At 41.9% G+C, this 15,802-nt stretch overlaps 1 protein-coding gene across 2 annotated transcripts in view; it reads left to right on the forward strand.

Annotated features, from left to right (window-relative positions):
• Nucleotides 1-15,802, forward strand: part of LOC126356236 (uncharacterized protein DDB_G0284459-like) — a 399,334-nt gene that overhangs the window by 288,747 nt on the left and 94,785 nt on the right. For both annotated transcript variants that reach the window (XM_050007061.1, XM_050007063.1), the window contains exons 10-11: nt 5,055-5,251; nt 7,740-7,830. In XM_050007061.1, the coding sequence (XP_049863018.1) occupies nt 5,055-5,251; nt 7,740-7,830 (288 nt within the window). The remainder of the gene's footprint in view (nt 1-5,054; nt 5,252-7,739; nt 7,831-15,802) is intronic.

Genomic DNA, 15,802 nt, shown 5'->3' on the forward strand with positions numbered 1-15,802 from the left:
GTCATGACACTCATTGAAATCCCTGCACCACAGTAACATAGCTTGCTAGTAGAAGAACCTGATGAAAATGATGCAGACCCTCTGCATTTTCAGTGGTGTGTTCTATTTCATTTTTTCTCCTCTTGCAGGGTGCTGTGGTACTGTGGTGTGAGGATTTCAATCTGTAACAGGACTGCAGACTTACCTGAAAACAAACAAAAAAATACGTATGTAACTTTACTTTTTTCTGGTGATAGTTAAAACTTCATTACTGCCCTCATATCAAGGACAATACATATCCTATGTAAACATCTTCCAAATGAGAATGTCTCACCACCCATGTGAATGGTTACTGGAAAGATTATAGGAACAATGTAGGAACAGAGCTTTACATTCTATAGACTTCTTTTGAGAATGGACCTGCACATATTAAGCAAAATTATTTGCCCTGTACATTATAGATTGCAAATGATCAGCAGATGGTTACAGGAGGTCAAGAAAGAGAGAAGAGTTTGGTATTATGTCAGAGATAATATGTAATGAAACTGAGTACAGGAGCTATATGAAAACCATCAGTACTTTCCAGGAGAAACTACCTAGAAGTAGAACTGAAGTTTTACTAATCAAGGAGCAAATGATTGCGAGTGAAAAAAGTAGAAGTCCTATGAAGAGAATTTTTGTTTGTTTGTAAGAATGCATTAAATTCCACTCAGGCCTTAGTTGAGAAAAATTGGGAGAAAAAGAAAATAAGGTGTAATGCTGTATATCACTTCAGTTAAAATTGTGTGTTGAGAGGCCATGGTTGATTTATAATACTATTTTCTGATGTTTTGCTTTCGGCTCTGTGAAACATGTTAGGAGGTAGAACAGTAGATGTCAGGGAATAGTTTTATTTAACAATCATGACGTCTCAGTCTGGAAGTAAACAGCAACTGTTGAAGCCTGCATTTTATGGCTGTGTAACATTTTTAAGTATGATATATTCATTCACATAATCTGGTATGTAACATCTACTTTCAAAATGAAGAACAATGCACAAAATTATGTGATGTTGCACTGATGAATTACAACATAAACAATATATTATTTGGTGACTCAGCACTTCTACCATTTGACGAATATGAAACTGTATACATTCCACTAGGGCTACCCATTACCATATTTTACATACAACTGGAGTACTTTTGACCTATCAGCTGTAGCTATGGATAAATCAATGCAGAACAGTACATTTTATAGCCCATTGACACTAAGCTTGAAAAGTATTTTGTGTTCTAAAAACTTTTTACGAGTCATGTGCATCTCTGTTTCCTACCAGTGTATGCAGTTCGTATGAGGTGCTAGCCCAAATTTTCTGGACTGGTGCTGCCATTTGTTGAAAACCTTACCTTTGGACTAATGGTCACTATCACCCTCGAAGTAGTTTACATCCACACGTACACACCGATCCCATCGCTTCTGCCACTGGTTGAACATATTCTGGAAGTCCTGTTCTTTGAGGGTGTTTATCACCACCAACAATGCTTCATGAATCCTCTCTAGAATGTCAAACCAATGGCCTATCAACTTGAGTTTCAGTTTTGGGAATAGCACGAAGTTGCTAGTGTGGTGGGTGGGGTACAACTGCCATGTTGTTTTTTGTCAAAAAGGTCCTGGTGAGCAAGGATGTGTGACAGGGCAAGTTGTCATGATGCAGCAGCCAGTTCCCTTGACACAAAAGTTCCGGCCATTGTCGCTGCACGTTTTCACGGAGCCGTCTCAAAATGTCACAGTAGTATTCAAAATTCACTGTTTGGTTGGGTGGGATGAATTCTTTGCACACAATTCCCATGATATCAAGGAAAATGATCATGCTCTTCACCTTGTCTTGTTTTTTTTGGGTCTTGGGGAGCCCGTTCTCTTCCACTGGAACAATTGTTGCTTTGTCTCTGGGTCACTTGTTCAATCATTGCAAGGGTCTCCATAGCACTTTTCCTGAGATTCGCACAGAATTTGATATACATGCGCTGTTCTGTTCACGGATCCATCATAAAATTGCCACACACCAAACCCAGAGTATTACAGAAATCACTATGGACACGCAACACATCCTCCCAGCTGATTGCCACTCTGCACACTGACTCATCAGATATGCAGCTATCGTCACCTAGTGGTGCAAAGATCTACTACTCCTACTTTCCAGGTAGCAGCACCAGTCCTGAAAAGTTTAGATTCCACCTCGTATGGTTATGAATCTTCATTTGTAGCATAATAATCAGGTGTATAATTACAGAAAACCATTCAAACTGCATCACTGTGACTGAAAGCTGTTCTCAACTTGAAGGTTGGTTTGGACACCAGAATGCTTTACTAGAGATGGTCCTGTTTAAAGTGGTATGCCCTCATCTTCCTCTGACCTTTGAATTGATTTACCTTGCCAGCTACGAGGGGATGACAGTTTAATATGGACTCCAAACCACAGCACAGACTGGTGCATCGATGTTAACAAATCCTTGCCAGAGGTGAAAGAAGCAACAAGTGAGAAGGAAAATTTTAGGACCAACTTTGGATTGAGCCCCAGACATTTGGATTCTTAGTCTGACACTCACAAAGTCACTAAGCCAAACTGCTGTGACTATATCATGCTGAGCACTTTAAAAAATTTGCTGAGAATATTTTCAATGTAAGAACAGAATTAACTGATATTAAGAAGCCGCAGGTGCAACTTTTAGTTTGCTTTAGTGGTTAATCTAAAAGGTACCAACATTGGTTGTTAGGTCACACTTAACATGATCTCCTACATCTCTGACTATATTGCAAGAGAGTTTGGCCTGTAACAGCTTTGCCTGAAGTGTGTTCTTTGCCGAAAGGGAGATGAACGTTACTTTGAAAACTAATGCTAAATTGTCTGGTACTGAAAAACCTGCTGTGTATGTATTTATTAGGTAATCAGAGTAACATTAAATGAGATTTGTCATGGACAATGTGGTATGTATATGTGTGCATAATATGTATTTGCATGAAAGTGAAACACAGACGATAAACAGTTTAGATAAGAAGAGAATATAAGCTTTTGAAATGTTGTGCTACAGAACAGTGCTCAAGATTAGATGGATAGATCATTTACCTAATGGAGAAGGACCACATAGAATTGGGGAGAAAAGAAATTTGTGGCACAACCTGAGTAAAAGAAGGGATTGGTTGGTAGGATGCATTCTGAGACATCAATAGATCACTGATTTAGTACTGGAGGAATGTGTGGGGGTAAAAATTATAGAGGGAGATCAAGAGATGAATACAGTAAGCAGATTCAAAATAATGTAGGTTGCAGTAGTTATTCAGAGATGAAGGGATTTGCACAGGATAGAGTAAGCATGGGAGTTGCATCAAACCAGATCTAAACAACAACATGGGTTTGCACTGCTCATCCCATATGCAGACCATAGTTGGGAGTAAAATATTGGACACACACACACACACACACACACACACACACAACACACACACACACACACACACACACACACACACACACACACACACCTGTGGACCAACATTTTAACATTTTGCTGAGTGGCCACAGAATGCCGGGATTGTTGCACCTCAGCAGGTGGGCTAGGGTAGGGGTTGTGTTGGGTGGGATGGGACTTTAGGTGAGAGAGGTGGCAGGGTCACAGGCTAGGCATGTGGCACATGGGCACTGGAGCTGGTAAGCTGCAGTGCACAGTGACAATGACAGTAATCTAGAGGCATGGATTGGGAGGGGATGACAGGACAGAGGAAGGGGAAACTGTTGGGGAGAGGTCATGGGGGCAGTGGGTTAGTGGAGATTGGGGCCAGGAGGATTATGTGAGGAAATGATGTTTTGTAAGAATAACTCCTATCTGTGTGGTTCAGGAAAACTGGTGCTGGAGGGAAGGAATCAGATGGTAGGGGTTGTGAAGCAGCAGTCATTGAACTTGAACATGTTGTGCTCAGCAGTATGTTGTGCCCCTGTGTTGTCAAATATGTTCTTGGCCACAGTTTGGCAGTGGCTATTCATTCTGGTGGACAGCTGGTTGGTGGTCATGCTCACATAAAATGCTATGTAGAAATTGTAGCAGAGGTGGTGTATGACATACCTGATTTCCCATGTGGCTCTGCCTTTGCTGAGACGGGGTAGGATAGGCCGGTGAGAGGAATGGAGTAGGATGGACAGGTGGATGGATCAGACAGCTCTTGTATCTGGGTCTTCCATAGGCATATGACCCTTCTGGCAAGGTGTTGGGAATGGGAGTGGTATAGGAATGGACTGGAATGTTCATGGTGGTTGGATGGGCAGTGGACTTCCAGTTTAAAAGGGGTGGGAAGGATCAAGAGTAGGAGCTCACTTATTTCCAGGCATGATGACAAATAATCACAGCCCTTGTGTTCAGTTGCTCCTGTTTGGAGTGCTACTGGGTAATAAAGGGGCACTCTATTCAGGCACTTGCTATTCATAATCCTTCCCACCTCATGAAGTGGTTTTTTATCACTCACCCAACATGTACAACATCCTGGTCTGTTCCTGTGCCACTTCCTCTCCCAACCCATTGCCACAAGAGTCATCCCAATGGAAGACCTAAGAGCAATACCTGCTCAATTCACCAAACTAGCACATCCCATTTCGGTTCTGTCACAGGTTACCCTATCCCATCAGAAGTAGAGCCACCTATAAAGTCAGCCATGTCATATACCAGCTCTGATGCAATTTCTGTACATAACTGTATGTGGGTATGAGCATCAACCAACTACCACCAGAATGAATTGCCAGAGCCAGACTATGGCCAAGATTGAAAAGGTAGAGAGATAGAGGTAGAGGTAGAGGTAGAGGTAGAGGTAGAGAGAGAGAGAGAGAGAGAGAGAGAGAGAGAGAGAGAGAGAGAGTGTGTATGTATGAAAGCTTTTTTGTGTGCCTGTGGATGACCCAGTGCTTCTGCAACTTGATAAGTAGTCTCCTTTACCTTTAAATTATGTATTTCCTTCATTTTAACTCAGATGGTGCAATTAAAAAATGAAAAAGTTAATCCCAAGATGTGTTGAAACAGCACTAAGCACCTTTTTTTCACCTTTTGTAGGAGGCTGCACCAGTAACTTTAGGAAACATGTCACAGTCTGAAGCAACTGGTGTCAGTAGCCAAATGGATTCGCTTCCTCCAGATGGACTCAAATCACCTGAGAAATCACCTGCTTTGAGGTATCTGAAGGAAACAAAAGCTGATCAAGCAGATACAACACACAAGAAAGAACTTCTTCCTAAACCACCAAGCCACCCGTAAGAAAATAATGTTTTAGTATGTTTTGTAGTTTATCATCTTTCTGTGATCTCATCAGAAACTATTTTTCATGTCAAGAGTAATTTCTCCTCAATAATCAGTCATCTTGTAATCTTCTCGTTCAAACATGATTAAATATTAACACATGATCACCTTATTTTAATACAGTTTTTTTGTTTTCAGAGCATTTGAAGTAAATGTTGACAGTTTTTCTTGAATTGTGTTAGCTTATAGTTGTATAATATAATGGTATGAGATATATTAAGTGAAACTCAAGAAAACGTAAGTATAGGAAAACTTCAAAATTACAAGGAGACTGAATAAGTTGTCAGTACCAATCTACAGAAGGTAAACTTCCAATATTGCCAATGAACAAACTTAAAAGTGAAAACACTATTCCTAGCTTTTGAAACTATTAGTTTCTTCCTGAGGGAGAAAAGAGCGATACATTAGGGAAGGTTGGGAAGGAGGGATAGGTCGCTCAGATCCCAGGTTGGTAGGAACCCATCTGTTGTTAGAATGAGGGAAGACAGAGATACTGAAGGAACAGAAATGGAAGACTCTTGAAGATAGATGTAAACTATCATGAGAAAGTCTATTAGCAAATTTTCAAGAACCAGCTATAAATGATTACTCTTGCAATATACTACAACCCTCTACATATCACTCACATAAGGATTATGAGAATAAGGTTAGAATAATTACTGCAAACACAGAGGCACCCAAACAATCTCTCTTTCTGAGCTCCATACATGAATCGAACAGGAAGAAGCCCTAATAATAGGTACAATGGGATGTACCAATATGCCTCTTGGTGGTTTGCAGAATATAGATGTAGATGTAAATGTAGAAAGAAGAGGTGGGAGCTATCAGACAGCATTAGGTCATAGATAATATAACAGTAAGCACTGTACTAGCTTCAGGCCAAAGACAATATAAGGTCAGAGTGAAAAGTAAAGTTGGGTTAAGTGTAAGAGAAATGAGAAGGGGAATGATTAGTGCCATTAAGAGTTAAGTTGGAAACAGAAAAGGAGATGAGAAAGAAACCGAAGATAATGAGAGAGAGAGGGAGAGGGAGGGGGAGGGAGGGAGAGAGAGAGAGAGAGAGAGAGAGAGAGAGAGAGAGAGAGGGGGGGGGGTTGGTAAAGATACATGATTGAGTGTGTTAATGGGAGTGCTGGAACTTCATTCCATCAAGGGAATTGTGGTTGAATTAAAAATATGCTGCAGTTGTAAACATTTGTTTATTCATTGCACAACTCATTTTAGAAGCTTATAGCCCCATCATCAGATATCACCAAGTAATTTATTAAATTCATGGATGTGTGGCACTAGTCATCCAATAAAAAGATGCATTTTTACTACTGCAGTGGATTTTTAATTGAGTCAACATGATTCTCAGTTGCAGATGTTTTCAAAATCAGATTTTATCACCAAGTAAGACACTGGTGAGGCATTCTATCTCCTCCCAATTTTACAATTCCCTTGAGTCAATTCTCATTTAGATGCAATAATCACGCCTGTGTTTAGTCAGAAGTTTTGAAATGTGGACTTTTAGCTAACAGTTGATGTTCTCTCTTTGAATGAGAAGCTCTTAGTTTTATTTGTGTAATTGGATACAAAAAAAGAACTGCTGGGGCCATGAGCTAGGTGCAGACTGGCATTCTTACTAAATGTAGTCTGCCGTAGCAACTTGTAAATACCTGCCCTGGTGTGGAAGTGTGGGGTGCCGAAACTGCCACAGACCTTGTATGATGTAATATGTGGGAAAACAGCCACAGAAACAATGTCGCTGTTTTACCATTGTGTATATGCTGCAGATGTTGTCATCAGTGTTTTCCTTGCCTGGTTAATTTAGCCTAGGCTTCATTAATAATCACAGGCACCTTTACATCATTGTGAACTCTTTGTTCACAAATATAATACCTATTGCAGATCCTTACACAAAGCGGACATAGGTGCATGAAACTTAAAGTTTGTCTTGTATTCAGAAATCCAGTGCACTGGACGGTGTAACACTGTGTGAAGATGTGCTGGCCATGCACCAAGGCATGTTTAGCCACAGGGTGATCCTCATTACCAACAAACACTTTCTGCCTGTGTCTGTTCGTGCGAATGGACAGTTTGTTGCTGCTCATTCCCACAGAGAAGGCTTATATTATCAACAATTCTCATTTTGCTCTTTATCTTTTTGTTATTTTGCTTTTATATACAAATACTTAAGTACTGCAATTGTAATGTCAAACAGTACATATATTTTCTCTTGTGTGCAAACTAGATTATAGGATCCAGTGTTACATTGTCCAGTGCTAAACAGTGGCTGTTTAGGAACTACTTGTATTAATGCTTTCACTGCCAAGGATGCAATAGGTAAAATTCTGTATCCACATCACAGTTTCATTGAAAGCTTCCATATATGTCATGCTTCTCAGCATTTTAACAAGTATCATTATCTTAATTCTTGTGACTCAAGTATTTGCTTTGTAGGAATTTACCACTGAGGGGCGTCCTATCCAGCTCTTCTGGTAGTGATACCGCTTCATGGGATACAGATTTTGAAGATGCTGAACCACCAGAGGTGAGTGAAGTATGTAACTGTTAATATATGGATATTAGGATAATATTCTCTTTTACATATGAGACACTTTTGTGACAATAGATTCACAGGTGATTAACAAAGGAAAAATTCAGATATCATTATTCTTCATCTTTTTTCTTCATGCCCCTTTAAAGAGGACACTTGAACTTGTTAGCTCCATCTTCTTTTCCCAAAACCGCTTTAGCATTTCACTTTGTTGTTTCTTGCATTCCTCTGTCTTCTGTTTCCCTGTGTTGCTTTGTGTGATTGGTATCTTTTTTGACTTTATCATAATGAGTAGTGTTTTAGTTAACATAATGTTGTCCATTCTACAGATGTGATCACAGAATTTTGATTGCCTTCTACATGTTGAACCAGTGAAGTTGTCTGTTGCTGTGTAGTTTTTATTAATCCATATGCCATTTGTATCTTTGGGATCCTGAATGTTTTTTGAGAATTGTTTACTCTTCCTTTTCAACTCTATCAATGTTTGAGTGGCTTCCAAGGGTTTAGTTTCTGAGGCATACAGTGCTTCAGGCAAAACAGTTGTCTTGTAACCTCAAAGTTTTTCATTATGGGATGTCACTTATTTTGACGTAAATTGTTCATCAAATGAGTTCTTTCATATAATATTTGGGGATCTGTCTGTGATGCTATATCATGTAAGTTCTTTTTAGGCATACTTGGTTTCTTCACTTGTGAGCTAAAGCTAGGCACTTCAGTTGATTCCCTCTCTTGAGGCCCCAATGCTTATACCCTCAATTCCTTTCCCTCATTCTTTGATGACTTCATCTAACACTGTGTTAAACAGAAGTGGGAAGGGGCCATCCCCTTGTCAAGCTCCTGCACGTTCTTCGAAAGGCTCTGATATTTCAACAAGAAACTTTACTTGAGATGATGTGTCTGAGAGTGCGGTAGACTAGTTCTCAAATATTCCTGTCTATTCTGACCTCATCTATAGTGGTTTGTCTGTCAAAAGATTTATACATGTTCTTAAAGTCCCTCCCCTGGGGGCTCACATCTCTCTTGTGAGTACATGCTTGGCCAACACGTGATACTAGCCCTTACAGCACTGTTCCCTTTTCATCTTTCCATGCTTAAAGTCCATCCTTCTACTATACTGTTTTCCCATCTGCTTTTCCATTCCATGGTCTTCTTGGTGCCAGCCATATGTGGATTTGGTTTATGATTTTTAACACTAATTTTTTCTCTTCTTGCACTTTATACAACTTTACATCCTTCACTACAAGTTCCCTATTGTTGGGCTTGACATAGCTTTCCTCTTCCAAATTTTGTAGAAATGCAGATCATGTGAGGAGGATCACCCACCACAGTGTGCATTCCACATTATGTGCCTTTCAGTCTTTGCATCGTTTCTTTATGGCAAAAGTAATAGCCCAAAACCCGACATGGTAGCCATTGCATTGGGAGGGGAGGTGGGGGGGGGGGGGGGGGTGTTGTCAAGTAGCTATATGGAGGCAGTCCTCTGACCTCACAGGGGTCACACTCTTGGTGCCTGTGCTGTCAACATCCCACATATGCCAAGGAGTTGTGTCCCTCATGGACAGGTTACAGGGACAGCTAGCAAAGGTTACCTGGCTGGCTAGCTAGCCATTGCTGTGGCTGGATGGTGTCCATGGAGAGAGCTCCCTTTCAGATTGGGTGAGACCAAGGTGCATCACTCACACATGAAGTGGCTCAAACTTTCTTCCACTGATGGTCGCATAGTTCCAGCAGTCTCTTCTGAAGGAAGGGATTACTGCAATGTGAAGAGAGATGACTCCACAATCTTTCCTTCCCTGGCAATGCTGTGGGAAGAATGTAGAGCTAAGAAATGGGAGGAGAAACACTCTCCGTAATACTTAATTTGTTGTAGGACCAATGGGGATTCTCTTGTGACTACAAAGCCAGTATTCCTTGTTGAACATCTTGAAGATAGGTTTGGGGACCTAGCAGCAATTTTGAAAATGGGAAGGGGTTAAGTGATCCTGGGTGCAGGATATCATCTTATACTGTGATCTCCTTTTATAGACCAATGATGAATTACATGCCAGTTTGGAGTGACGTGGTGTGCATTTTGTCCATCACATCCGGTGGGGACCAAAGGACAACAGGGTTGGTAATGGGGCCAGCCAGCATCATGGACTTTGTAGGTGACCTGTTGCTTGAAAACGTCAAGTTGATGGTGTATCGATGCCATGTTAAACCGTATGTTCCTCTTCCTATGCAGTGCTTCAAATGTATGAGATTCAGCCACATGTCTTCACATTGTAACACCAGACCTGTCTGTGGAGATTGTGGGTGTCAGATCCACACTAACACTCCTTGCACCCCTCCGCCTGCCTGTCTATGCACATTGCAGGGAGAACCATTTCCCCAGCTTTCTTCCAAAGAGAAAAGAAAATCCAAGAATACAAGATACTTGACCAACACACATTTCAGGAGGCTAAGAAGAAATATGATCATTCATGTCCTGTACCTGTGACAATGACATTTGCTATAGCTACAGTGATGTCATCATCTCTAGAAAGAGCACCCATGTCCTTAAGGGCCTCTCGACTACACATGCTCCGCTAATGGTTGAGGGCCCACCTCCTACTTTCCTCTGCATCCACTTTGGGAGTGTTGATTCCCAACCCACCAGGGTTGTTGATTCCCAGTCTGCAGCTGGAGAAGTGACACCTTCCTCTGGCATCTATCACCAGAGGCCTGTGGGGTGCCCCCTCCCAGGATTCTGCTGGTCTGTAACTGGATATCAGCCAGTCACTAGAGGAGGAACAGGTTGCTGGTCATAGGGCTCGTGTTCCTCCTATGTCCACTGAGGGAGGGAGGAATCCATTTCCACAAGAGCCACCAGGACCTCTGCCTCAGGCATAGAGTTGGAACATGCAAAGTCCAATGGCATGAGGCCACTGGAACCTCCTCTATTTTGGAGATCTTTTTTGTTCCTCTTCTCCTTGGATGATTCTGATATTTGTGAGGACCTGTCTGTCCTTGTTTCAGGGATCTTATCACCGACTTCCTTGAGTTGTAAAAGACTTGTGACACCATCACAGCTTCATTACCATATTAAATGGGGTTACCAGGGCTCACATTCTATTTTTGTCCTCAACTTATCACACCATACATTCCTGGTTCAAGTAGATGCATCCCACAGTACTTCCAGGGGGCTCTGTATTGATTGTGCATCTTTTTTAATGGATATCAATGGCTTAGATGCAGCTTTGAGGAGCAAGAGGCCATTGCTCACACAGGCACATAAAGATGACAACAGCAATATTCACTGGGCTGAAAGAATATGTGACTGGTTTTCTGAATGCTACCCCATCCATTAACATCTGATTGGCCTGCAAAATCACCTGACTTGAACCACATAGAAAATCTGCTAGAAGATGGTGTAAAACACCAATACCTGCAGCCCCAAAATGTGATGGAACTGCATGATCAGACAGTCAGTGAATGGCTTAACTAGATTTGACATATGTGCACAAACTGGTGGACTCACTTACTAATCAAATCCATGCAGTTATCAAGTCTAGGAGTAGAATTATGCAGTATTAAATGAGGCTTGTAATGATTTCTTTAGGGGCAATTAATTTTTTGGCTGGTGAGCTTATTTCCTCATATATTCTCTCCATGTCCTCATAGACCTCAACAACTGTGGTTTGTGTATGAAAAATCCAGACCTAAAGACTCTAAAGTTGCACACTTCACACCAGTACACAAGAATAGAAACAGAAGTAATTCACTGAATTATACTCTCAAATCACTTATATCAATTTGCAGGAGGATTTTAGAACATTCAAACATTATGAAATACTCAAAATAAAATTATCTATTGGCAGATAGATAGCACAGATTCAGAAAATACACTCCTGGAAATTGAAATAAGAACACCGTGAATTCATTGTCCCAGGAAGGGGAAACTTTATTGACACATTCCTGGGGTCAGATACATCACATGATCACACTGACAGAACCACAGGCACATAGACACAGGCAACAGAGCATGCACAATGTCGGCACTAGTACAGTGTATATCCACCTTTCGCAACAATGCAGGCTGCTATTCTCCCATGGAGACGATCGTAGAGATGCTGGATGTAGTCCTGTGGAACGGCTTGCCATGCCATTTCCACCTGGTGCCTCAGTTGGACCAGCGTTCGTGCTGGACGTGCAGACCGCGTGAGACGACGCTTCATCCAGTCCCAAACATGCTCAATGGGGGACAGATCCAGAGATCTTGCTGGCCAGGGTAGTTGACTTACACCTTCTAGAGCACGTTGGGTGGCACAGGATACATGCGGACGTGCATTGTCCTGTTGGAACAGCAAGTTCCCTTGCCGGTCTAGGAATGGTAGAACGATGGGTTCGATGACGGTTTGGATGTACCGTGCACTATTCAGTGTCCCCTCGACGATCACCAGAGGTGTACAGCCAGTGTAGGAGATCGCTCCCCACACCAGGATGCCGGGTGTTGGCCCTGTGTGCCTTGGTCGTATGCAGTCCTGATTGTGGCGTTCACCTGCACGGCGCCAAACACGCATACGACCATCATTGGCACCAAGGCAGAAGCGACTCTCATCGCTGAAGACGACACGTCTCCATTCGTCCCTGTCGCGACACCACTGGAGGCGGGCTGCACGATGTTGGGGCGTGAGTGGAAGACGGCCTAACGGTGTGCGGGACCGTAGCCCAGCTTCATGGAGACGGTTGCGAATGGTCCTCGCCGATACCCCAGGAGCAACAGTGTCCCTAATTTGCTGGGAAGTGGCGGTGCGGTCCCCTACGGCACTGCATAGGATCCTACGGTCTTGGCGTGCATCCGTGTGTCGCTGCGGTCCGGTCCCAGGTCGACGGGCACGTGCACCTTCTGCCGACCACTGGCGACAACATCGATGTACTGTGGAGAACTCACGCCCCACGTGTTGAGCAATTCGGCGGTACGTCCACCCGGCCTCCCGCATGCCCACTATACGCCCTCGCTCAAAGTCCGTCAACTGCACATATGGTTCACGTCCACGCTGTCGCGGCATGCTACCAGTGTTAAAGACTGCGATGGAGCTCCGTGTGCCACGGCAAACTGGCTGACACTGACGGCGGCGGTGCACAAATGCTGCGCAGCTAGCGCCATTCGACGGCCAACACCGCGGTTCCTGGTGTGTCCGCTGTGCCATGCGTGTGATCATTGCTTGTACAGCCCTCTCGCAGTGTCCTGAGTAAGTATGGTGGGTCTGACACACCGGTGTCAATGTGTTCTTTTTTCCATTTCCAGGAGTGTATTTTACTTGTAAAACTCAACATATTCTTTATTCACATGAAGTACTGAATGCTGTTGACAGGGGATTTCAAGTTGACTCCATATTTATAGATATTCAGAAGGTTTTGACACTATTCCTCACAAGAGTTTTGTAATAAAATTGTGTTCCTGTGGAGTTTCATCTCAGTTGTGCAGCTAGCTTATAATTTCCTGTCAAAAAGATTGCTGCTCGTAGTAATTGATAGGAAGTCATGAATTGATATTTGGGGTTCCCCGAGGAAGTGTTATAGATGCTATGCTGTCCTTAATGTACTTACAAATGGTTTAGGTGACAATCTGAACAGCCTTCTTAGATTGTTCGCAGGTTTACATAACATTTGATTGACAGGACATCTGCAAATGAGGGTGATGCTGTTGCTTACCATCCAGTAAACTCATCAAAAGATCAATACAAATTACAAAATGGTGTGTACAAGTTGTCTGTTGGTGCTGAAAGTGACAGTTGGCCCTGAACAGTAAAAGTATAAGGTTTGCCACATGAGTACTAAAAATGTATGTTAAATTTCAGTTAGATGAATTTGTATTATTTGGAAATAGGGGAAGAGTGTCACGAATATGATAACTGAGTTGGGGTAGCAGTCATTAAAACAAAGGTGTTTTGTGTTGTGATGTGATCTTTTCACAAAATTTCAGTCATCAACTTTCTCACCTGAATGTAAAAATATTTTATTGACTTCCACCTACTTATGGAGAAATGACTATCATGATAAAATAAGAGAAGTCAGTGCTAGCACGAAAAAATTTAGGTGTTCACTGATAACCTTGCCCTGAGCAGTCCTCACATGGAAATTTGAAGAGGGGCTCATACACTGCGTAAGTTTAACGTAGAAGTAAATGTCATTCTTTGTATTCTGCTATGTTTGTTGTTGCTTTATAGAGTCTCCTTACAATTGTTAATAAATTATGTCCTGTTGAATAGAAATGTATGATTATTGTGACATTTTTATACTGCAGCCTCACAACTAACAAAGCACCTTACTGGTGAATTGAATCTGCAGCTGCAGTGCAAAAATATGTGTGAGCCATATGTAATGTAAAAATATATCGTCGAGATTTCACCATAAAACCAAGTACTGAGCTCCTGAAGGCCGTACTTATAGTCAATCTGCTGATAATCTCTCAACTCCTTCCTTGCTGGAATTTGAGTGATCCAGTTACAACTGGAGCTGTCATCTCCTACTTTGATGAGGAGCCAATAAGAACAGCGTCCATGAAGCCATCCAGTATCCATATATACACCTTCAACTGTGAAGCACTTTTTACAAAATCATCAAATTTTCCTAACACACATGATTGTTTTCTTTTTGTCTTACCAGTTTACTTTTGTTACATTTTTCTTTCTGTGTGCATAATACACCTGACACAGAAACTCTGATAAACTGAGACATTTTTCCTGAAATTTACTGTAACATTAGCAACATTTTCTTCTAAAGTCTTCACAAAGACATTAAATAAAATCTGGTTCTCATTGCTTTGCATGGTTTCCTGTACCTATGTTTCACTACAGAATGTGGTACAACTTCACACTTAAGCTACCTAGCACCCAAAGCCTCAACTATACAGTGAGTTGTTACCTCCATACCATCCATTATTTGTTTTTTTTTTTAGCAAGTACTTTCAATTACTGTAATGAGTGTACTATAATTGTCTTAAGATATATGTAGGAGGATGGCAAAGATGAAGGAATTTTCAAGGAAGGGAAGTGGGAGAACAGAGATCAGTGTTACGTGATGTATGACTGGAAATTGGGTGGGTACAACAGAAGTAAAGGAGGCAAAGGAAAATATGATACCGTTGTGACAGAAGATGGAGGAAGAGCTGGTGTAAAGAATATGCCAGAAAATACTGTTAGCCTACCAAGAAAACCGAATGAGACACTGGAGAGGGTAAGTAGGTATATGTGGAGTGGGTGTATCTCAGCAACATTTTCGTACCTGCTGTATTACAGTGAAAGAAAATTGTTGTTGATTGGTCGCACCATGGGGAGGGATGAAACCACATAAGGAGACAAATAGAGCTTCAGCAGTCCTGCTCACCAAAGCACCTGAGCTACTAAATGACACAATGAATTGCGATGAGTTGATTTATGCTTGATGAAACTTGAAATAAGAGCTGGACAGACCTGCTGAGAACTATGAGTTGAGTAAGAGTGATTTATCCTGCTATAGATGCACTACAGATGGCACATTAAAGCTAATAAATGACCGTTGGGTCATTGCACAGAATAACCATCACCTAAAGGCTACAGCTCCTTCCTTCTGCATCTAGTAGACTGGATTGAGTTTCATGATGATCTGTAGGACATTGCATCACTTGAGATTAGTGTCAACAAGCTTGACAATGACTCCATGCTAGAAGTCCAGGCAGGATGCTTGTACAATTATAATGCTCTGAAACCTTATCTCAAAAATTAAATCGTCACTACACCAGAGAATGTGGTGTAACAGAAGAGGAAGTCAACAGCCAAGGCACTCCTTCGGGGGCTGCTGTGGCTGTACAAAGAACAGACAGTCCAGAAGGGACTGTTATGTTCTGGGTTTGGGGATGTACACAACCAGATTAATAAGATGAGGCCTCAGCTATTCACCCCAGTAGGTGATACAGCTGAGAACAAATGGGGGGGAGAAAGAACTTTGACCATATCTTTGACAT

Source organism: Schistocerca gregaria, chromosome 3 (assembly GCF_023897955.1).
Source record: "Schistocerca gregaria isolate iqSchGreg1 chromosome 3, iqSchGreg1.2, whole genome shotgun sequence".
Lineage (NCBI taxonomy): Eukaryota > Metazoa > Arthropoda > Insecta > Orthoptera > Acrididae > Schistocerca > Schistocerca gregaria.